General features: G+C 36.4%; 4 protein-coding genes across 22 annotated transcripts in view; 1 reads left to right on the top strand and 3 right to left on the bottom strand.

Moving 5' to 3' along the window:
* The first annotated feature begins 14 nt into the window (after positions 1–14).
* On the top strand, positions 15–1,945 carry LOC108610769 (uncharacterized). Its single transcript, XM_018003062.2, has one exon. The coding sequence runs from the start codon at positions 172–174 to the stop codon at positions 1,660–1,662; it is 1,491 nt and encodes a 496-aa protein (XP_017858551.1). The 5' UTR covers positions 15–171; the 3' UTR covers positions 1,663–1,945.
* LOC108610867 (uncharacterized) lies at positions 1,874–5,775 on the bottom strand. The gene is made up of 3 exons (XM_018003233.2): positions 3,945–5,775; positions 3,382–3,878; positions 1,874–2,780 (listed from the first exon to the last, which is right to left on the bottom strand). Exons 1-3 carry the CDS (start codon positions 4,115–4,117, stop codon positions 2,143–2,145), a joined length of 1,308 nt encoding a protein of 435 aa, XP_017858722.1. The 5' UTR covers positions 4,118–5,775; the 3' UTR covers positions 1,874–2,142.
* A 510-nt stretch (positions 5,776–6,285) lies between these two features.
* On the bottom strand, positions 6,286–11,065 carry Tm2 (tropomyosin 2). Of its 2 annotated transcripts, none has more exons than XM_018003304.2 (4): positions 10,909–11,065; positions 8,111–8,757; positions 7,871–8,048; positions 6,286–6,559 (listed from the first exon to the last, which is right to left on the bottom strand). In XM_018003304.2, the coding sequence occupies exons 2-4, from the start codon at positions 8,702–8,704 to the stop codon at positions 6,477–6,479; spliced, it is 855 nt and encodes a 284-aa protein (XP_017858793.1). In that variant the 5' UTR covers positions 8,705–8,757; positions 10,909–11,065; the 3' UTR covers positions 6,286–6,476. The 2 variants fall into 2 exon arrangements, with proteins under 2 accessions (XP_017858793.1, XP_017858802.1); XM_018003313.2 differs by lacking the exon at positions 6,286–6,559 and adding an exon at positions 7,357–7,565.
* Positions 11,066–13,055: 1,990 nt separating this feature from the next.
* Positions 13,056–23,995, bottom strand: part of Tm1 (tropomyosin 1) — a 29,385-nt gene continuing 18,445 nt past the window's right edge. For 7 of the 18 annotated variants that reach the window (XM_089476442.1, XM_089476443.1, XM_089476438.1 and 4 more), the window contains 5 exons: positions 22,041–22,111; positions 20,747–20,822; positions 20,534–20,596; positions 18,264–18,333; positions 14,052–15,011 (listed from right to left, as the gene is read on the bottom strand). In XM_089476442.1, the coding sequence (XP_089332568.1) occupies positions 14,281–15,011; positions 18,264–18,333; positions 20,534–20,596; positions 20,747–20,822; positions 22,041–22,111 (1,011 nt within the window). In that variant the 3' untranslated portion in view covers positions 14,052–14,280. Of the gene's footprint in view, positions 13,265–13,410; positions 13,689–14,051; positions 15,012–16,658; positions 17,734–18,263; positions 18,334–19,840; positions 19,904–20,533; positions 20,597–20,746; positions 20,823–21,360; positions 21,432–22,040; positions 22,112–23,995 lie in introns of those variants that run through there. The other 11 variants (XM_089476444.1, XM_089476436.1, XM_018003149.2 and 8 more) reach the window with 9 other exon arrangements.

Here is a 23,995-nt window from a genome sequence, read left to right as displayed (position 1 = left end):
TAATATCGATAGCTGAACCGCTGTTGACAGCAGCTGTTTTGCCATTCACTTGCAACTGTGAAAACAATTAAATGTTTTGCGAAAAATTAGCTCAATAAAACTTGAGGAAAATTGCAATTCATTAAATGTAAGCAGTATATAGACCCTGTTTGCACATAGGGAGTGTCTAACATGGCGAGCGATTATAGCGCCAGCCAATTCGTCTCAACAAACACATGTGCAGCAAGTGCAGCGAGCTCCTCACGCTGGTTGACCGAGGAGGTCTTTAAGCTGATCGATATTGTGCAACGCGATGAGGCCATTTATAATCCGAGACATAAATATTACTTTTGCCGGCCGTACGTGGAGAACTTTTGGCGTGAAGTTGATCTGAAGTTGGAGAAAAATCCCGGCGCTAGCTTAGCCAAATGGACTAATCTGCGCATTTCATTTCGGCGCGAATACACCAATTATTTGGAAGAGAAAGTTCCGCCATGCTGGTCGTACTTTGATCGCATGTTTTTTCTGCATCCATATTTGCGTAAAAAACATCAACAGCCCAAATCGTTAGACACGCAGGTTCAAGATGCACTGGCCCATCTCAGCAACCTCTCAAGTCGAATGCAGCGCGAGCGAGCGGTTAATACTTGTACAGCGGCAAGTTCTACCAATGCCAGCAATGCGGCGCAAGTGAATCCCAATGGAACTATTCACTCGGCGCAGCAATCACCGCAACAGCAGCCGCTTGACAATTATTTGGACTATTTTGATGAGCACGACCACAACAACTCGGAGCTTGACGAAATAATTGATGAGGAGCACAGGGCACGTTTTCAAAATCATACGCTCGACAACAATGACATCAAATCAGAGTGCGAAGAACCAGTCGATGACTACGAAGCCGAGCAAGAGCAGCGCGTTCATCATCAAGATGAGGATGACCACGATCATGAGCCTGATGAGCATGAAATGCGCTCGTTAGCATACGATGCGTCAACTACCGCTGCGGCACCCAGTTCTACATCCACATTAGAGAAACGCTACACTCAACATTATCAACAGCATGCTAGCAGCAGTAGCAGCAGCAACGGTAGCAGCCGGCTGCAGCACATGAATCGCTTACAGCTACGGAATTACCACGATGAGGCACGTTCAATGCGCTCTCGCTCCCAGGAGCTGCAAGGCGTTGCTGCTGCCGCTGCAGCAACCGCAGTGGCGGCATCTGTCAGTGCTGCAAATTTGCAAACTCATTCAAATATTTCGTTTGTACGACCAACCTTCAGCAGCAAGGCCGTGGACATGGTGAGCACCACAACGCATGCTAATTCAATGGTCGCTGGAAACACTGCAGCAACAGCAGCATCCACAACAGATAATGAGAATCTGACAGCTGTGGCCGCTCCTACCAGTGCTTATCTGAGCCAGCGTCATATGCATGTGCCGCACACCCACGCCCACACCCATCACCAGATGGCGACTCCAACGCAGCGTCTGGAGTTGAGCAATTCATCAACAGCAGTGACAACAGCCGGTTCGGTTGAACTGTGCGACTGCAAGACCGATTCGGATGCCATGTTTCTAATGAGTCTGCTGCCCGACATTCAGAAGCTGAATGGACGTGATCGTGGAAAGATCAAAATAGCCTTCCAGAACATATTGCAGGATTATTTGTATCCCGACTAAATGCGACTCTAAGTCATTATTGGCTGCTAGTTAAGATCTCCCAGCTCTATTCTGTGTATACAATTTTGCTTATAGCATGCACAAATTAAGTTTATCGATCGGCTCAGCCGAAATTTTTTGTTTTGAACATATTTCCTTAATTTCTTGAAGCTTTGCTGTGCAAAAACAAAGTATCCTTAATTTGTACTTTAACTGTATATCCTTTGAACAGTATGTGTTATAAATTATTTTATTTATATAATATATGTATAAATATATAATGAATACAATATGTTTTGTTAAATTAAGAAATTCATTCAAAATTTACAATTGTCGATGGCTTATGTTAAACTATAGCTACGCAAGCCTGTTCAGAGTCTCTATTCGGACTAAGGCTTTAAATAGTAATACATCATTGAAATTGAGAACAACTCAAAGAGTGGTTATTCAACATTATTCTCAGACAGTATTGCGATTGCAAGTTATTGATTCAATTTAGATTTAGTCGAAGAGCTTCAGATCCCGCGCTATCTTCTGTATTTTATTGTCCAGCGTCTTGTCTTCGTACTCGCAGATATAGTAATGCCTGGATGTGCACTCTTGTCCATAGTATGCATAGCTGTGTTTGCCCGCGTTGTAGCTGAGGCGCAAGCAGCGTCCCTTGCCCTCTATTTGGACTGTATTGTTGAGTATATCGCTGTCACCTTTGGTCTCCTCGCTGCTGCTGTCAACCAGATTAGAGGCTGTTGAATTTTCCGCCTTCTGTGACATTGCAATTGAGGTGAGGTTGGTATTCGGATTGACGGGCTTGGCGGAATTGGACCAAATCCACAAAAGACCCGGATTGAGACCACCTAGCCAATAGTCACGGCCTCGATGTGTTGGCTGATTAAGTAAATAGGCCATGATCTCCTCGTTCTCTGACACCTTCTCAAATTCAGCCAGGTGCGCTGAGAGTCCCTTGCAAGCGGTGTTTGCCGTCTTCCAGTTCACCTGCTGATGGCTATTAATATAATAGCAATTATCGCTGATCCGCGTAAAATTCGTTGGACAAGGATCACGGACTTCCTTTTGATTATTGCCAGCCATTAGATAATAGACCAATTGTTCTGTTCGCCTTACGCGACTTTCCAAATAATCTTAAAAGAGCGACAAAGAATAATAAAATTTGATTGAAGAGCTTGAAAATGTTACTCTATAAATGAAAGACTCTACTTGATTTTTTTTTTTTTTTTTTACAAATTTGTACGATTAAAGAAATAATAATAATAATAAATACAGTGAGGAGGATTCTAAGTTCTTTAAGGATTTTTATGGGAACAATAAATTATATATACATAGATGATATTTAATCATTCATATAAAACATACAAAAATAGAGTGATAAAGATATATTTGTACTTGACAACTGAAGAAATTGATGGATGACAAGATCAAAGAGACTGCTCCTCATAGTTTTTACAACATATCAAAACATAAATAAAATAAATATTTTATTCTTACACATACATATAATTATTAAATATCATTTTAATAAATAACCATTGAACAGCTTGACTCAGCTTAATTATGATATATGTATATATTGTATATACATATACATATATATATATTTATTTATTAATACTATATTAATAAATAATATAGATATATATATACAGAAATGTAGTATTTAAAACATCTCCAATAATCCTAACTAGCTGTTTAATTTATATGTATTTGTATTTATTCTCTTCTTACCAACACGATAGACCAGCTTCTCGATGGCGCCCAGCAAATACAAATCGTTTTCAGAGACGGCTCGGAATGTGTTGGGCGGATTGCCATGTGCCGCCAAATGCTGTTGCTGTTGCGAATGGGGCGGCGATGGCTGCTGCAGCGGCACCGGCCGCAGGTGCGCCTGAGGCGGCGATGGCTCAGAGTTACCGAAACCAAAGAGCTGTTGCAAGAAACCGGGTTGCTGGCGCTGTTGTAGCTGCTGCTGCTGTAGTTGTTGTTGCTGCTGCTGGTGCAACATTTGGTTTGTCATGGGCCGAAACTGTGGATTGACAATCGGGCCTTGGCTTTCTACCGGCGCCCGAAGATGCGGCTCTAGCTCCACCGCCTCACCAATGCGGCGAGTAATATAAATGTTGTTGCCCGGTCGCTTATATGCCGAGGAATGATAATTAATGGGTCCGCTCATATCGCCGCCCATATAAGCCAGATCCTTCGACATACGTTGGCTGCTGCTCTGGCTACAAATTGACACAAGTTTAATATAATCATCCACCTGAATCACCAACTAACACGCACACACACACCTTAGCACATAATCTTCGAGAAATTGTGACCAACTGGAGCCGTCCGTCAGCGATTCATTTGCGTATTTTTGCATAGTTTCACTGCCGTCCGGCTTGCATAACCCGGGGCAAAGGCCCAGACATATGAGCCATATGCAGACATGACGACACACCATTAGTTTCTTTACCGACATGTAATGTTTGCTTACAGATTCCACTCACACTCCAAACGAATAATAATCACAAAAAATACAATATGCAATAAAATCGAAAAAGAAAATGAAAAACACTTTCGGTTTCTAAGAGTCGCGTCCGCTTCTTGTGCCACTCAAACTCAAACTGAGACTGAGACTGAGTTTCAATTGGCGCTGTGGTTGGGGCTGGCTCTGTCATGACCATGGCGCGGTTATTTTATTCAGTTATTTTTTTTTACCTGCGTTAAATGCAAAATTTCACTTTCTCCGACGCTCTTCACGAATGTAAGTCATTGGGTTTGCCGCTGTTTGTTTGTATTGTTAAAGTCTATTTGACGGCGGCGCCTTTTTCGGCATTGTTGTTAAACTCAATGCGAGTGCGTTTTAATTGTTTACTCCAGTTTATTGGTAAATACAAATTAATTAACCTTACTTATTATCGAAAAGTCGGCTACTGGGCAACTGAGTCTTATTTATTTACTCTTAAAACGGTAATAATTGTTCATATGAAGGAATCTCAAGTATGATTTTAATACAATAAGTGATCATAAATCGTCTTTATAATTGGCCAAAAAAAAATACGTTATAAGTAATATTTTAGAGTTATTCAAAGCTTGATAAATGAAAAACTGCTCAAATATAATATACGAATCTTATTTGGAATTTCCAAAATTTGTTTAGATATCAAATTTACATTTAGTATAGATGTCATATGAGCTATTTCAACTGTGTTGTATTTTTTAATACAAATTATGGTATTACCTTTTTAAATATATGGTTAATGCCTTTTACTTTATTTAAATTTCCCATACTTTTTCAATAAATTGTTTTTTTTTTTTCCTTTTTATTTTGGTAAATTGTAGCCAAGACTCATATTTATATAAAAATACTTTAAGTATAAAATAAATATAGAATTTTAGGTTTTATTTTTGAAAATTATGTAACCTGTTATTTTGTTTACAGCTTGATTATTAAAATAAAAAAATTGTATTTCGACTTATGCTATAAAATTATTGATAATTTATGTTTGTCATGACTATTCAAAAATCATTTCCACAAAGTTGGCTTTCAAAGAAATGGCAGTTGGGTTTGAGCCAGTTTGCATATCATTAAAGCTTGATTAATCCATTGATTTGCCGCTCGCTCATTGATGACTTTAGAGGCGAACGGTCCAAGATGAATGCGACCAGCATCCGTGAGTCGTGGAGCGTGTTTCTCGATCTGCCCACATGACAGTAATTGCTCTCGAGAGACATATGAAATTATTTTGGATCGGTTGCCCTGAGCTGATCAACATGCTCAAATTGACTTTCATTGCGACTTATTTTGACTGCTTATTAGCCATCAGTTTAACCGTGTTGCAACGAAGGTCTCTTCTCGACTTTGGTCCGGTTCGATGACGCATTTGGTTTTTTTTTTTTCTGTATTTATTTATTTGTATGAAGGGGTTTTCCCAACGTGTTTTGCATCGCTTCAAAACCTTATGAATAGCTGCGGCAGACGTTTCTCAAGCTATACGTAGAAATCCAAATTCAGTCTAAATTTTAAATAAAATATGTGGCTTTATCAACATCTGACTTCTTAGATGTTAATATAAAACTGTATCATTCGATTAGGAAATTCGAAAACTCTCTCTGGCCCTGGCCTTGAAAGCATTGACCTTGGATTCCCCTAGATTCTGCTTAAGATTTACAAAACCTTTTAGCACCTCTTTCCCTTTAAGATTAATTCAAATAAAAGTGAATTGTCCCATAATAAAGAATTGAGAGCTCTGTTCCATGCAAAGAAAATAAGTTGTAAGTTCTCATCAAAGCAAACATCAACATATAATTTTTTTTTGTATTTTTTATAAATTTTTTATATAGTTTTTTTTTTCGTATTTTCTGGGTTTTTTCTTTAATATATTATAAAATTTCAAATTTTCAACCATTCATCATTCTTAACAGCATAGATAAATATTAGGTCTCTCTCTAGCTCGCTTCGCCTCTCTCTTTGTCTCTCATTCTCTGTATATATATTTTTAATTAATTATTTCTCGTGCTACTAGCGTTTGGATTGTTAGTTACTGCTCGAGTTCTTAATATTTTTAAAACATGACTTTAAAAATACAAAAAATTATTCTTGAGTTCAGATATTTGTGCATGTTGTTGCTGCTGTTGTTGTCGATGTTGTTGTTGTTATTATTTATTTATTTAGAAATAGATTTGATTTAAAGATATACACAAAGGATGTTGTTCTTGGTATTTTGTTTTTGTTTCTGTTTTGGTTTGCAAAATGATATTAATATGATAATCGTTTACATTTAGTTGAGTTCCACTTCTTCTTCTTTCTCTACTATCGTCCGGACAAGAGGCCATGTTTAGTAGCCAGCCAATTCGGCGAATGTGGAGTCCATCTCGTCGGCCAGAGACTTGTACCTGTCCTTGTTGATGCCCAGCTCGTCTGTGAAACGAATAATGGATATGGAATATTAATAATTGTCACAGAATATTCGCGGGTAAACAGTAAACAGAGAGTGCAACATTTATTTGAACACAAGTAACATAAATCTTGAGCCACGTTGCCAGCAGTTGGCTGTGATACACTGTAAGAAATAAGTGTGCCTGGTTAATATATCATATTAGTTTTGCGCCGTTGACAAGCGTTTATATAAATATATTTCTTTTAGTTAGTATTTTTAAATTACATAAGAGGGAATGCGTATTGTGTCTGAGTCAGGTTCATAGAGTGGGGATCGGGAACATGAATCTCTACGTGTGCAATGATGACCCAAAACTGAGCTACATGAGTGTGTATTCAACATCTGTCAAGTAGAGACTTGGCATAAGCCATCCGAACTGCAGTCTAAATAATGAGATATGAGCAGCAAGGGCGCTGCACAGATAGTATAGTCGAAAGTTGGGCTTGTTTTTTTTTTTTGTGTCTGGGTAGGCAAGACAATTGAACATGCCACATTAAACAAAAGAAAAGAACTTTGCACTAAACAGAAATTAATTTTGTTTTTGTTTTCGATACATATATATAAGATAATGGAAATCACCTGTTGTTTCGAAAGCATAAATAACTACAGTTGGCATATAGAGAGTGGAACTGTTTCTTTTTTTTTTACAGTGTAATAGTATCTTGAGGGCTGGGTGGTATGTTGTAGAGCAACCACAAGACTATACAAATTATTTACAGTGTAAATTGTGACTGATCTGCACAGTGTCCAAAAGTAGGGAATATGAATAATGCAATATATGATAGGGGAATACATTTGCTTGTGTCTCTGTATGTGCGTGTATATGTGTGTGTTTGGACGTATGTCAGTGTGTGTGTATGTCATTATGGGAACTGTTTGGCAATTGGTTTTTCTTGTTTGGTTTTTAATATCCAGTAAGTTCAGCAAATGTCTGGTCCAAATCGTCGCAGATTGCTTTGTATTTTTCTTTCTCATGGAAGAGACGGTCTGCAAAAAGCATTTGTTGTTTATTTTATAATTATATTACATATGTACAATTAATAAAAGCAGCGTGTATTATTGTGGATAACCAACAATCAACATATGTACATTATAGTATAAGATATAAGTAGATATAGACTGTTCGCATTAGTTGAAGCTGCATTTGAGTTTTTAGAACTTGAATGCGATATTTACATATCGTATATCGTATATCGTATAGGGCAGGTGCACGCGCATCTCATTGGCGTACCGATTTCGTTTGAGTAGATATACATAGTTGGGAATTATATTTCGATTAAAGATTGACATACCTTCTAGCCTGTCGACTTCCTTCTGCAGGCGCTTGACTTGCTTCTCAGCCTGTTCGGCGCGCTGTTCGGCCTCCTTCAACTTGATGGACAAGGTCTTCATCTCACGCTTGAATTCCTCAACGCGCTGGTTGGCCTTCTCCTCGGACACTTCTAGAGATTTCAGCGAGTTGCCGACAACCTATGTTGAAGGTAAAGTGTTTTATAGTATCTTAGGAATAGGATTTGATGTGTTGTATGAACCTTCAGTTCTTCCTCCAGCTCCATGATCTTGGATTCGCCGGAGCGGACACGATCCTCAGCCACTTCGAGTTCGTCTTCAACGAAGGCCAGCTTGCGGGAGACCTCATCGGACTTGGTATCGGCATCCTCAGCGAGCATGCGAGCTTCCTTCAATTGGTTGGTCAACTGATCCATACGCTCCTCATCCTGCTGGGAACGGTTCTCCAATACTTTGCACATACGGTTGTTCTCATCGGCCGACTGTGTGGCCTCCAACAGCTTCTGTTGTGCGGTGGTTGAGCGCTCCTCAGATTTCTCCAAATCCTCCTCAATCTGTTGCACCTTACGGTTCAAGGTGGCTACCTCGGATTCCGTGGCGGTCAACAGTTTCTCCTTCTCCTCCAATTCGGTGTTGGCCTTCTCCAGCTGCTCCTTGGCGGTGACCAAATCGACCTCAACCTGAACAAATTTCTTCTCCAAGTCGCGCACCTCCTCATTGAGTTTGTCGGCGCGGGAGTTGGCATCCTTAGCTTGATTCTCGCAGGTATCTGCCTTATCAATGGCATTATCCTTCTCAAGCTTCATCGCTTGCATCTTCTTCTTGATGGCGTCCATGGTGTTTGTGTTTTTGTTATTTGCTTAGGAGGGAAGAAAACCGGAAAAAGGCACTGCAAACAAAAATATTTTTTGGAAATTATAATTATTTAATTATAATCAAAAATAAAAAACTAAACATTTATTTTAAATGTTTTGTAACATATAAAATATATCTATAGTTATTTTAAAATATATAATTATTAAACAGATATCTTATAAGTATTTTCAATATTTATTTAAAATCTAAAATCTTTCAACAATTCAGTTGCGTTAAAATCTTTTCTCACAGCTCATTAAAATACACTCCAGATAAAGAAAACAAAATGTTTACTTTACCCAATGCAATTTATAAGGCTGCAGTCGAATAGCTGGAGGTACATGATATATAGGTATCATATACATATATATATAGCCACATATACACATATATTCAAATATAAAGACGAAATGTAAACAGAATTTGCTTTTGCCGAAAACTTTTTAAAGCTAACGAATTTTTCGACACCCACAAAAGAAAACTGAACGATCTCTATTGCTCTCTCCCTTTCTCTCTCACATGTCGATTCCATTTGTTAAACGAATTTCAAAGAGTTTAAAAATAAATCTGATATACTTTTGGATGTGAATATATCCAGTCCAATATATGTATGTACATATAGAATGTTGCTGGCGCTTTTTGGACATTTGGCCTGGCCTGCCTGTAATTCTAGAGTTTTTCAAAGTGAACACAAACAAATGTCTGTGTATTTATACAAATATATATCTATATATATATGTATACGAACATATACATATATACACGCTGATTGCAATTTGAACATTTTCAGCTCATTTCTTTTTTGGGGTCAGAATTTGTGTAGGCGTTTGCCTATACACACGTAAGATTGTTATGTCTGTTTCTGTGTCGTTCGATAAGTAGGGCAAAGTCATTGATGCTGTAGTTGTACGGGGTTAATCTCAGATGGCAAGGAGATGTCAAGGCTTTAAGTAACAGCCAGACAAATGACTATAACATTACTCAATCTTAAGTGAAACGATCAACGAAGTCCTAGAGACTTGGGTTTGACAAGGCAATTGAATCAAGATAATCTTCAATTAATTATTTTCTATTTTTACTAGAATATAGAATTTATATATGTTATTATTTTGTATGGCCGTGTCTTATTCATATATAGGTAAAACGGAACATTCGTAAGTTGTGTGGGTGGCACATATATACCACATATAAATATATATTTATATATTATATACTCATAGCTATTTCTCGACATCTGCTCTCTAATAATTTTCGAACATTTCTGACAAATGGCCAAAAAAAAAACTCAAGGATAAATTACCATTAGCAAAATGTTCGTTCGTGAGATCATAAAAGCTCAATGGGAAAAGCTTTCTCGTCTAAGTTTCAAGTAGAGTTAAAAATAAAATCTTTAAAGTTTCTACTCAGTCAGTATCTGTGTATATTTATCTATGTATCTGTGTATGTGTGCATGTGCGACAGGCAGGTGTCTGTCTGCAGTTAATTTTATAGAATAGAAATCTACTATGGGGCAGCTTTTCTATTCAGTTGTGTGTGAAAATTGTGCGTATGTGCATATGTATGTATATGTGTATGTGTGTATGGGCTCGTGTGTGAGTGTTTGTGTGCAGCTTTTCGAATATGAGTGTGTGTGCAAATTGTTCACTCATACCCACTCATAGACATTCACACAAATACACATATAGAGGCGGATATTTTTGTCAGATTTAGTTACAAAATTCCTTATAAGCGAATTTTCTCACAACGTTCATATCATAAATTTGTTATACTACATAATTCGCATAACAAAATTAAGAACAATAAATTTCGATTTTCTTTGCTTTTGCAACTTTTTGGGCACTTTTTGAATTTTAAATCTTCGTTCAGATTTATTATTTTTATTTTTATATTAAATAATTTATTTATAGACACATACATATGCACATTTAATAACTGAATTTCTTGTATATTATATATAAAAGTATATACAATTTTTTTGTTAAGTTTTGGTTATTCAGATAGCAATTTGAAATATGCATTTCAAATGCACTTTTCACTTTTTTAACTTATCCAGAATTTTGTATGTAGAATTTTTTTTTGTAACTACGCAGTTTTGTTAAAACTATATTATATAGCTTTCCAATATATATTTATGTATATTTTTAATATTCCCAATGCAAAAATCCTGGCAGCAGCCGCAACTAACCTTAGCGTTTCAAACACACTATACGCTGTCGAAACCCCGAGAACACTGATGCTGACCAAGTCGCGGTGCCGAGAAAGCGACCCCAAGAAATAACGCAAGGCGCACACACACACACTTGCACACAAACATACCAACACACACACGCACTCACTCACTCATACAGTGGCACGCAGTATTGAATAATTTTTAATTTCGTAAAATTTCCCATTAAAAAAAAAAGAAAAGCGCTTTCGCAACTTTTCATGGGCCATTTGAAATTTCCCTCGATATTTCCCCAAATACACATATACATATACCTTAATGTATCCGTGTATATGTGTGCATATGCAAAGATCTTACGAAGAGCGAGCTCACTTCTTCTCCTCTCTCTTTGACTATGCTCGCATTTTCTTTTACTGCATTCAAGGCGTATGATGTCTCACAGACAGGCGTGAAAATTATGCGTTCTTTTTTCTCAATTCAAAAATATTCATACGTGAGTACATATATATTTTTTTATTTTTTTTATTTTTTTATAAGCTTGTGTGTCTGTATCCATCCAAAGTGATGCTATAAATAGCGCATTAATGTACGAAACATGCCCGAGTCGGACACGGCTAACAAGATGAGAATCTATTTTGATTAAATAAATATTGAGAAATTTTCTCAATTTTTTTTTCACACGGTGCAGACCGATTTTGGTACATACAACTATAATTTTTTATATACATACATATTCGCATCTATCTTTGTGACGTGGCACAAGAAAATACAATTGAAATGATAATTTCAAAACTTAAATTTAGGATCAAGGAATAAAACAAAATTAAAATATAATATAGAATAGAAAAATAGTTTTTTTGTATATTTTAACAAATATAAAACATATATATTTAAAAAAGTATTTTATTAGGTTTCTTGAAAATGTAACCGAGAGCAATCTATTTGGAAGAGCTAGAATAAATTATTTATATTTCATGGAGCTGACATGCTTACCTGTTTCTAAAATATATATTCATATATATTTGTATTATTATATAGTAGAGTATATTAAATATTTAAGCGATTGTAGAGTTTTCAATACGTAAAGCTATGGCTATGAAAATATAGAATATTTCTTCTAAGTGAGTCACTCAAACAAAATCCTAAAATAGTATTGATTTTTCGCTTTATTGTTCTTATCCAATTATAAAAAAAAAAAACCCGCATAAGTAAACATAATTTTTTACTCGTTGACGGTAACAGTTTAGCTATCCGAGAGAAATACATAATGAAGGGTGTTTGAAATATTAATTAAAACTATTATTACACCCCATAATTCCAATTAATATTTATTTAATTTATTTCCCTAACAAAAATAGACCATGTGCTCCAATCAGTGCATATACATATACATTCCATTCCATTCCATTCACATGAATTACTCCTCCCTGTTCATAGCACAAATTCCTCTGCCTCTTTCACTTACGATCAGTAAATCGTTTGTTACAATAAGGTAATCAAGAGAAGGGAATTCCCCTATGACAGCGCTTTTAATTTACTATTGAGACCGCCTTTAAATAAGAATTGGTCCTTCAAGACGGAGTCCAAAAGACGTTATGCAACACTGTAAACTCAATGCGGTAAACTTTCCATAATTACCCAAAGAAAAACCATTTGTTTTCATATTTTTATGCAAAAGAATTTGTTTTTCCATTTATTTGTCATAAAAATATAAACGCTTAATAACTGAGAATAATTAGATTTTTTAAAAATACTTGTACATATTTAATTTGTATGCTTCACAATTACAAAAGCTATGAATGTGTATATTTTATTAATATTTTTTTTTTGAATTTTCTTAAACATCTCAATTTATTTGCAAAGGCCATAGAAATTTTCAACTAATTTTAGATACATTTGCCAAACAGCTTGCAAGCATAGATTCTATTTGATTTATTAAAAAATTGACCGAATTTTGTATTCAACAAAAATTATGTATGTGCAGTATATGAAGCTAAGGTATTACATATATAAGCTATTGACTGGTGGGCTTCAGATATATTGAGAAATATAAATAAGTGATCTGTGGCTGAGGCTGCACTTCATTTAACTTGCAATCCATGGGCTTACAGGCAGTATTTTCTGTTGAGTCAAGCTATTTCATACATATATCCAATTTAAATATGATTCATATATAATTATAGATTTTATTGCTAAAAATTTGGTTTATTATTAATGTGGGAATGCTTAAGTAGAACGTTTTTGTAGCTGGATGTCGAAAGGCTCTATTGGACTCCAATTTGTCACCTCTCATCAGCTCAATAGTTGTTGAGGTCGGCGTATTCCAGCTCCTGAGCAATGGTTTTGTACTTCTCCTTACCTTTGCTCACCTCATCTACGAATGCAGCAGTCGAAAATATATAATAATAATAATAATAATAGAAAAGACGTTATCATTTGTATAGAGTTTTTTAATTTATTGCATAGTAGATTGTGAATACAAATGATAATTAAATAAAATTGAGTTAAACAAATACACAATGCGTTTGTCACATAAAATTTAATGAAGGCTTTTAACAAAATCTAAATACATTTACTTTAACTACACAGGCAACACACGTTTACATAGAACACCTACGAGTATGCTACGAAATACATAAACAAGAAATGTGCAGAAAAATATGTGTAGATAGACTTTGCTGGAGCTCTTGGAGGCGGTCAATGGAGCAGCGCTTATTCCTTGAGGATGAGCTCGACAAAGGCGGTATCGAGATCGTCGCCGATATCCTTGTAGCGCTCCTTCTCCAGGACAAGGTCGTCTGTTCATTGTTGTCAAATCATAAGCGAACACAGAAGAGTAAAAGAAAATACCCAGAAAATTTGAAATTAATAAAAATGAAAATATAATTAAGTCAAGTACATAAATCAATATTGATAAACCCCTCACAAAACATAGAAAAATAAACCTTTTACAGAGACACATTGAAACTGACACTATAATGGATTATAATCCAATTTGGACAACAAATAAAATCAACTGAATATATTTACCTCTTTAAATAAAAATAAATAAAAAGTAACGGCAGTTGCACTGCTTGACGGCGGCAGCGTTTGTGGTCGGTAGTGCAGTGCAGCGCTAGCTGTTAAATTCAAAATCAAAAATAAAATGCAACAGGCAAACAACAAGAGCTCAAAACAAAACTCAGCCAAGCAGCGTGTTTTCTTTTGTTTTTGCTTTGCTTCGATTAGATTGTTTTAATTAATATGAATACAAGTTTTTGTTGTGCATCAAATAATAAACAAATAAAAGCAGGGCAGCAGTTTGTAGCGGTTGTATGTCTTGCGCAGCGGATTGCGGGGTATTTATCGTTATCGCTATCGGTAAAGATAACGATAGCGATTTTCGTTGATTTAGGCTGGTGGCGCCTCGGCCTCAGCGGCTGGTGCAGCGGCCTCGGCAGCTGGCGCAGCAGCTTCAGCAGCTGGTGCCGGTGCAGCCTCTTCTGCCGGTGGGGCAGCTGGTGCTTCGGCCGCTGGCGCAGCTCCTTCAGCTGGTGGTGCAGCAGCGTCAGCTGGTGGCGCTGCACCCTCGGCCGGTGGAGCTGCACCTTCAGCTGCGGGTGCTGCGCCCTCAGCCGCTGGTGCAGCTCCCTCAGCCGGTGGAGCCGCTCCCTCAGCTTGTGGTGCTGCGGCTTCACCTTCTGGAGCTGGTTCTGGCTCAGAGCCGGGTGGTGGTGGCTCATAGTTCTTAACGAACGGCACTTCAGCGCCCTCTGGCGGCAAGTCGATCGAGTATTCGAATGGTGGTGGTGGTGGCGGTGGTGGAGTGGGTTCCTTTGGTGGTGGTGTTGGCTCCTTTGCCACTGGGACACCAGCCTCTGTAACAACAGCTCCCTCGACACCCTCCTCGCCAGCCGCAGCCGCCGCTGCAGCTGCAGCAGCAGCGGCCTCCGCCTCGGCCGCAGCTCTGGCCTCCTCCATGGCGGCCAGCTCTTCGGGCGTGGGCGTCGGCAGCTTGGGTGTGGGTGGCTTTGGATTGCGCGGCGTCCAGAATGGCTCTAAGCCCTTGATCAGGTCCAGGAACGCCTCGTCGAGACTGTCGCCGATGAGGCAGTAGCGCTCTTTTTCAACGATTAGGTCGTCTGAGATGTTTGGCATGCGAACGCGATGGCAGAAAGCAAGCAACACAAGCAGTCGGGTGAGAGATAAAGCAATAGAGAGATAGAGATAGAGAGATAGAGGCATGGAGATAGCAAGAGTGAAAAGGAAGCATAAGCGAAGCTAACTAAATATTAAATGCTTTCCTAAGCAGCGGGTTAGTGGGCAAGTCGGGCGAATGGCTGGGAGGGCGGGGTAGCTTGTGAATCAGGTTAATGATCGTGCATTTGACGAACAGGAAAACAATCCATAATTAGTTTTAGCCATAACGAGATCCTTTTTGATCTATTTCTATAATTTGTTTACTACTTTATCAAATGAAATCAAATTCGATTCGATTTAAGCAGGAGGCGCTTCAACAGCTGGTGCATCAGCAGCAGGAGCTTCAGCAGCAGGTGCTTCCGCAGGAGCTGCTTCGGCTGCTGGAGGAGCTGCCTCTGCAGGGGCTGCTTCAGCAGGAGCTGCATCTGGAGGGGCTGCGTCAGCAGGAGCTGCATCCGCAGGAGCTGCTTCAGCAGGCACGCCATCTACAGGAGCGCCCTCAGCCGGTGCTGCATCTGCAGGAGCTGCGGGAGGAGCATCACCCACTTCGAAATTCTTTACATATGGCACTTCAGCGCCCTCTGGCGGCAAATCAATATTGTAATCAAATGGCGGCGGCGGTGGTGGTGTGGGCACTCTCACTGGCTCCTCAATAACTTCGGCAACAGCTGCTGCTTCGTCTGCAGCGGCTCCATCGGCTGCAGCAGCTTCGATTTCTGCACCCTCCCCTTCGCCTGCACCCTCGGCCGCTCCTTCGGCAGCTAGCTTGGCTGCCTTGGCAGCAGCCGCTGCCTCCCGCTGCGCCGCAATGGCAGCGATCTCCTCTTCGGTTAACTCGGGCGTGGGCGGCTTGGGGTAGCGATCGTTATAGAACGGCGGCATGCCCATTAGCTCGACGAACGTAAAGTCCAAGCTATCATTAATGATCGCATAGTGTTCTTTCTCGTTGATCATCTCGTCTGGTGGCGGCGGTTTGGTAATTTAGTTGGTCAGTTCAGTTTTGGTTAGTTAGTGTTATTAGAATTGAAAAAATATCTTGATTAGTGCAAATATTGGCAGCTCTGGTTATGGCTAGTTAACTCTGGAATCCAAGAAGCCAATTCTGTGTGGGAACACAATCTTCACAACAACGAAGACAACAATTGGCTGAAACAGTTCATTCTTGGGTTAGGTAATACAACAAAAAAGAGTCCGTCTGTCATGTGTTTTGGTTTTTCATTTACCACCATAAATTTGTTCTTTTTTGAAAAATACTTTATTTGTGCAATTGCAGCAGCATGGTATTGTATTTGCATAGTATGTAATATATATATATATATATGTATATATTAAAAATATAAATAATTAATTTATGTAAATCGTAAATAAATCAATTTTTTCTTTTTTCATTTTGTTTTTGATTTCTCATTTAATGCCATTTTATGTTAGGTTTATTTTCTTTTTAGCTTGCTCTTTTGTTGGGGCAAGAACACATTTTCAGCAAAGATAGCGCATAGAAATTAGGGATTTTTTAATTTAAAATAAAATATAGAAAGTTAACAATAGCTGTCTAATTATGAATGCTTGCAATTGGAATGGTGTGCGTGTCATTTGATGGTGTTTTGTCTTTTATTTTGTTTTTGTTTTTGTTTATTTCGGTATTTGCTTTGAATTTGTGTCTACAAAATAGGCGTGGCAACTTATAAGTAAGCAAATATTACACAAAGTTTTGCAAACACGATTTGTTTAAATTGTATAAACAATGTAAATATTAGCATAATTAATACAGTAGTTTAGCTGGCGACGAAAATACGAATACAAATACAAGTACAAATCGAATCTTTCCTTTTCAGTTACTTTACATATACATTTGTATAAATAATTACACATTAACTAATTCGCAAGTTGTGTTTGTCATCTATAATAATTAATTACTTCGATCCATATCAGGAAAACAAAGAGTAAAAGAATAATAAGAAGGCTAGCAAAAGCAAATAGAAAGAAAAAGTTTAAACAAAATATTGCAACAGTTTTGTAAAGCATCTAATTTAAAAAAAAAAATGCCGCCATTATTTTTAATTCTTGTATAATTTTGTGCCATTCCAAAGGACAGCAAACAAGTGTATGCCATTCACAGCGCAACGCGGACAAGCGAATGGCCAACAGCTTGCACTGCTTGAAAATATGAATGTATAGATTCATAAAAAAATTTGGAATGCTCTCAATAGAAATAGAAGATATTCTTCTATTTAGTTTAGTTTTAGTTGTTTTTGTTTGTTTTTGTTTTAGTTTTGCTTCTTTGTTTGTTAACAGTTTTTTCTTTCTTGTCTGCTTTTCTTTGAGTTTACCGCTTAAAATTATTAACGTTTTCATTTAAAAGTTTATCAAAAATTTAACGGCATGGAAGACACATGGCGTTGTCCTGTGTGCCTTAGTATGCGTATGCGTGTGTGTGTGTGTAAGTGTGTGTGGGTGGGTGGGCGTGTCTGTGTGTGTGTGTGTATTTGTGTTTTCTATTACAATAATATGGAAAGCGCCAGTTTTCTGTATTGACGTCAAAGCAGGCAGTTTAGTTAATTTACTTAAGCTGCAAATTATTTGTTTACATGTTCTGTATGTCATGTAAAGTGTTTTCCATCTCCTCCTGCAGCAGTTTGTTCTTGGCGCGTTCGTTCAACAAGTCGTCTTTTTTGTTTCAACAATAACAAAGGAGGAACAAAAAAGAGCACAGCAATACGTGGCATGCATTTTAAATAACAATAAACATTAGGGCGTTGGCGTTGGTTCAGCAGGCGGGGAGCGACAAGCGGCACACAAGTTGAAATTGGTTTTTGTTTTGTTTGTTTTTTTTTTTCGGTTAAGCACAACAACGAACAAAATCATATGAAAAATAAATATTAAAATAGTTATATTAATAGGCATAGAAATAAAAATAAAAAATTAAATACAAGTAAAAATAATAAGTGTAAATCTGGACTAACATAAGGAAATTGAGTTTTGGAATAAGGAACTTAATTTTGCACCTACTTAAATATATATATAAAAAAAATATAAATAAATAAACTTATCTATAAAAAATTCTACAATTTGTATATTTGAAATACTGCTACAAATATTGTATATAATAATAATGAAATTGTACTATTTGAAATTTTTCTAAAATTCTGAACTTTAAAGTCTTAGAGATATAAGATAATATTCTTGAACAGACATACCTTCGAGCCTGTCGACTTCCTTCTGCAATTTCTGAACGGAACGTTCAGCGAATTCAGCGCGTGCCTCAGCCTTTAAGTGTCGGTAAACAGAAAGTGAGAAAATACAGTTATTAGTAGTGAAATAAATATAAACATACATTAATGAAATGCAGCGTCTACAGTTAACCAAGATGAATTTCTGCAGGCATTATTCATATTGGTTAACATACAAGTTCTATTCAAATGCCAGTGTTGTAAAACGCAACGTTTCAATAGAATTTGCAAATTTCAAGCTTATTATAAGTAAAAGAAGCTTCCCAAACAATTTTCTACCAAAACCAGCGGGATAAGTACATAATAATTTATATGAATACATGAATTATTAATAGTTTACATATTATTGATTAAATTATATCAATGTGTTTAAATATGTATGTAGCTGTGATGTGTTATAAATAAACGAAAATTCTAAAAATAAAACATTCAATATAAACAGCATAGCAATTAAGAAGATAACACAACTTTGATCACTTAATCCATATGCTTACACTTTTTTTGTTTTTAATATATATTTATATTTATTTAGGGTGATTTGGTTTAGACAAAACCTAAAGTTGACACATTAAACAATCATTTTTACGGGAGTGTTCATAATTTAATTTAATTCAACTACAACAATCGCTGTACGACGCTACGCAGTCACTGAATATAAGGAAAAATTGAAACTTGGCGCCAATTCGAAATGCTGTTAAAATTATTTTTTAACATCAGCACAAATTTAAATGATTTATACAAAAAAAAAAGACACTATTTAGGCTGCGGCGACTTACAGTTTCTACATTTAATTTGAATTGAATGATCTCCTGTTCAAATATTTTTTGATTTTCGCGTGCCTAGACGTCGAGAAATATACAACAAATTTTTGGTATATCAATAACAGTGCAGGACATACAACATAATCATTATCATTATCATCATTATGTGTGTAGTTTGTATGTGTGTGTATGTGTCTGTGTGCATGTGTCTGTGTTTGTAGGTTGTGCAAGTGCTTCGACAATAAAATATCTACCGAATATTATAGAATTAATTCAATTTTTAAGTCGTTTTGTTTGATTTGGGTACAGTTTCTACTATCAAGCAGTAGTGTTGTAAAACGTCAGTTTTTTTTTTATCATTTGCATTCAATGCACAAAAAGTTCTTTTCAATTTTCAAGTAATGTACACACACACGTCCTATATATAGGGAAATACTTGCCATGATGCACGCTATTGATATACATTTTGGATACTGCTTAAATAAGTTTTCTTTTCTTTTTTGACTTGATTTGATTTGTTGTATTCTCTCCCAGACGTTTGGGCAATTGCGTTTGCTCTTGCGTTTTTTTGGATTTTAGTTTTGGTTATTTTGTTTTTAAAAGAAAATATCAAATGTGACGACTATGTACAATTAAATTAAAATTGAGAATAACGATTTGTGCAATTTAATATTTTCTTTTTTCTTGGTTTTAATATTTAATAGATTTACCAACACCAGAGACCACAAACCGCTTACAAATATTGGTTTAAAATTAAAATATTGTATACAAGTGGGCATATACCTCTTTCAAGGCATGATCCAAAACCTTGATTTGCGTTTCAAAGGTTTCCTCTTTTTGTGTAGCCTGTTTTTACATACATATATTTATATTTTGTGGTCGTTGGTTGAATTGGTGGAAATTAAATTGTTTTGCGGGTTAAGCAAACAAAAATTGCAAATTATTTAGCAAATTATTGATGCATGCAGAGTTTGAGGCGTGGCAGGGAGGTGGGGACAGCATGTTTTAAGCCATTTAGGGGGTGTTGATCAAAAATCCAGTGCGCAAATCATTTTTGTTTATATATCATTCACAAATATATTCGCAAAAATAATGATTTGTATTTTGATTTTGTGTCAGCAACATTTAAGCGGAGCGTGTTAACAAATATATGAAAATAAAAGTAGAAAATATAATCAGAATTAGTACATAAATCATAAATCAGAACAAATAAACATTTTTAAGGGCATATATTAAAGGACAAGTTGCACGAATTGTCGGTAGACATTTTATATGAATGCACGCGTGGCCAGTGTTGTGCAACGGCTTTTTCGAGCGGTCCTGTGCGCTCAAATTATTTCGAAAAAAAAAACAAACAACAACAATAATAATATATGAACAAGAAATCGCTGGTTGGTTTTGATTGCATTTTCCACAACTCTGGGAAACTCCTTTCGCTTGAAGGATTTCATTTTTATTTTATATTGTTGTATCTACCTCCTTTAGACGAGTGTTCAGGGTCTTGATTTGGTTCTTGTACTCTTCCTCACGTTGGTTGGCCTATTTATTGTTGTTGTTGTTTATGGGGGTGTGGGATTTACATATTTAATATTGTAAAAATAATATAAAAATATATTTATTGATGAACAAAAGTCGATAGTTTCGATCGTGAGCAATCATCTTGACTGATTTGTAACATTTCATACTGACCTTCTCCTCAGAGACCTCAAGGGATTTCAAGTTGTTGCCCACAACGCGCAGCTCCTCCTCAAGCTCCACAATTTTGCTACACATCAAAAAATAAAAAAACAAATTAGCTTCAAAGATTTACACAAATTGTCTTTAATTGGACTTTCGATGGGAAAACAAAAAACAAAAAGCGCGTTTCATGCGGTAGTTAAATTAAGTTTTTGCGCAATTTTTTCATCGCCAACGCCAAAAATAAAAGCCAAAAAAAAAATATGTGACACTTTACTTTCCAAACTTTGGCACTGGAGGCGACAGAAGTGTCAAAAAAAAGAAGGAAAAAATAACAACAGAAAGAAAGAAACTAAATCATGACTCGCCAAACCAGACGAAGGTCTCTCGGCTCATAGCAAAGTTTTTAAATAAATAAAATATAATAATAACAGCAATTGTTGTTGGAGCCAACTACATGTCACTGAAACGATTTCACTTTTCTTAAAGTTTTGCCTTAGAGTCAAATATTGTTTTTTTTCTAATTTCCTATATTGAATATTTTCAGTCAATATTTTTGGGGTGGCGATTCGATTGCATAGTTGAAAGTGCAGTTAGTATTTAAAGACAGATAAAGCAGGACAAACCTTTCGCTAAGCTCAACTTTTTCCTCGGAACGTTCCAGATCCTGTTCCATGAGCACTAATTTTCTGGCCACCTTCACAGGTGAGAGCGATCAGGCGGTCAGCAGGTGAGCAGGCATTAACAGGCAGGCGGGTTTATTAAACAGAACACAGACATAGCAACACGTAACGCATTTTGTGGTTAGGCATTGCGCGCATAAGAAAGGGTAATTTTTTTCAAATTAGTTCAATTAATGTATTGGCAGTTGCATTCTGGCCGAAAATGTGAATATGTTGTGCATTATGAGAGAGCATGAAGTGATATGCTTCTACAACAACTAAGATAAACACATGCGCGTTAAATACACACATACAGGAACATTCGTTAATTTTGATCGAGATATTCACATTTTTTGCCGATTTCAAATATTTATATAGATATAATGCCAAGCTAGCTAGCTAAAAATAAAATAACGGAATAAATAAAACAATAAAACTATGCAAGAGACTGGGGTTAGGTTGCGTTGGTATATTCTGTTTTTAACATGGGTAACAACTGTTAGTTAACAGCGCTGCAAAAACAAACTTACACAACTATGGCCACACTGTTTCATTTGAATTTTTTAGGCACAACAAAAATAGTTTTGAAAGCATTTTGGCGCAACATTTAACTGATATTTCAAACAAATGTTTTTTCAACGTACTTTTCACCCTGTTCGGCACGTTCTTCGGCACGCTCCAAATCAGCTTCAACCATGGCCAATTTACGGGCAACCTTTCATTTTATCATATTGATATGTATATATATGGCGTGTGTGTATATATATTGTTGATATTTGTACATAATTTTACAATCGTCATCGTTCATCGAATATACACAAAGAACATAGAAAATGCGTTAAATTTCATGTCAATTTATCTAACAATAATTTGGTTAGTATTAACAATAGGAATGATGAAATTTACAGTTTATGATTTCTATCTTTTCTTTTCTTATTAGTATTAAACAAAATGTTAATATGTTGTGATTTTTTAAATTATATTTTTGTTGTGTATTTTGTGTTTTGTTGTAGTTTGTTTTGTTGGCTGATAATTTGTGCTTTTGTCGTTGCTTCTTTAAGAACTTTAAGTTATCTTTCAATTGATAATGTACTCATATATATGACCATAAAATATATTTTTATATTCGATAAATAAAACGTTTGGAATTGTGTTTTTTCTCTATTCCAGTTGTACATCTTGGGACTAGAATAATTTTACTGTTTTTTACCTATAATAGTACATTTCTCCCTTTACTTTTCATTTTCGACGGAAATTAAATTCAGTTTCTCTGAGTTTCATTATATAAAGCCTGGATCTCAAGTCAAATCTCAAATCTGATAGCTCCCTCAAAGTTCTTGGCAGTTACAGAACGGAAACGACAAGGTTTCCGTCATTTTTGGCTCGGCAATTAAAAGTTTGTGACTAACAAACGAAAACCTAGATTACAAATTATAAAACCGATAATGAATAGAATGTTTCGCCAAAAAGAAAAAAAAAAAAAGAAATCGGGCCTGTTGAGGAAATTGAGTTTGCCAATTTGGACGACAGAAGTCGCAGCTGGTGGGCTCTGTGAATTTTGATATGCGAGCAGCGCTACATCTATGGATGTCAGTTATACGCGGACCAAAACTGAATTTCCTGTGCACGTTCAAAATTATTTAAAATGAATGCAATGCGAACGTTTCATTAAAAATTACAAATATTCAGCACATCTCAACAGCAAACCCAAATGCAACACGCATCGATGTACCTTGAGCTCGCATCTCCCCCTCCGCAACATTAAGAGAGTCATACGCATACGCCTGGACAGCCAAAGTAGGTGTGAGTCATAGCCACACGAAGAGCGGGGGCTTTACACACACACACACACATAAACTTTGGCATGTATACATGTGTTGAAACGTGTACACATATATGATTCAGTGAGTCTCTTGGGTCAAATGAATTTTTGATTCATCATCGAAGCGTTTGGCAACACTCTTTTTCTTTCTTTCCTTACTTTTTTTGCTGCTGCTTATGTCATGAGCCGACGAAGAGCGCTAAATATACAAATTAACGGGGTATGATGGTATAAGTTTCATACAAAGTTTCCCGTTTCGCTTATCAGTCAACGGTTTCTTGTTTTCCTTTGCTTTCCGTTTCACAGTTTCTGCGAAACACAATATGTATATAGATTGATAGATAGCCGGCCAGGCAGTCGGTCGCTTGCTTATCGTCTTTTTGCCGTTTATCAATTTAGCCTGCTTTATTTAGCCGATTCGATTGACGTACGAAACACGTAAGCAACAACTTTAAAGCGTAATAAATTAATGCTGCGGCCTATGCCCGATCGTGTGCAGCCAAAAGCCTGTTGAGCTAATCCATGTTGCGCCTGTATATCTATATAATTATTATATCATAGAAATTGTATTGTATCATAAGACCATGATTCAATATGACATTACGCCTGTGATTAAGTTTAGAAAAAACAGCCAGTTATCATTTGTTCTATAGCAATTCCTATTTAAATTTTCGATCATATAAAAAAAAATTAAAAAATATATTACAAAAGAAATTCTATTTTAAAGTTTCCGAGACCTATATAAATAAGAAATGATCTTCTTTGGATACACGATTT

This window comes from Drosophila arizonae, chromosome 2, assembly GCF_054131065.1.
Source record: "Drosophila arizonae isolate 15081-1271.41 chromosome 2, UAZ_ARI_1.0, whole genome shotgun sequence".
Taxonomy (NCBI): domain Eukaryota; kingdom Metazoa; phylum Arthropoda; class Insecta; order Diptera; family Drosophilidae; genus Drosophila; species Drosophila arizonae.
The sequence above is the reverse complement of the archived record's forward strand: the minus strand, read 5'-3'. Positions and strand labels throughout refer to the sequence as shown.

What these genes read in the sequence shown, in the direction of transcription:
- LOC108610769 (XM_018003062.2), top strand. Translation starts at nt 172, where the DNA reads ATGGCGAGCGATTATAGCGCCAGCCAATTCGTCTCAACAAACACATGT.
- LOC108610867 (XM_018003233.2), bottom strand. Translation starts at nt 4,117, where the DNA reads ATGTCGGTAAAGAAACTAATGGTGTGTCGTCATGTCTGCATATGGCTC. An exon ending in CTCGAAGATTATGTGCTAAG is followed by an intron (nt 3,879 to 3,944) that starts GTGTGTGTGTGC and finishes GTCAATTTGTAG; the next exon opens with CCAGAGCAGCAGCCAACGTA. An exon ending in GAAGCTGGTCTATCGTGTTG is followed by an intron (nt 2,781 to 3,381) that starts GTAAGAAGAGAA and finishes CGCTCTTTTAAG; the next exon opens with ATTATTTGGAAAGTCGCGTA.
- Tm2 (XM_018003304.2), bottom strand. Translation starts at nt 8,704, where the DNA reads ATGGACGCCATCAAGAAGAAGATGCAAGCGATGAAGCTTGAGAAGGAT. An exon ending in AGCTGGAGGAAGAACTGAAG is followed by an intron (nt 8,049 to 8,110) that starts GTTCATACAACA and finishes CCTTCAACATAG; the next exon opens with GTTGTCGGCAACTCGCTGAA. An exon ending in GGAAGTCGACAGGCTAGAAG is followed by an intron (nt 6,560 to 7,870) that starts GTATGTCAATCT and finishes TTCGTTTCACAG; the next exon opens with ACGAGCTGGGCATCAACAAG.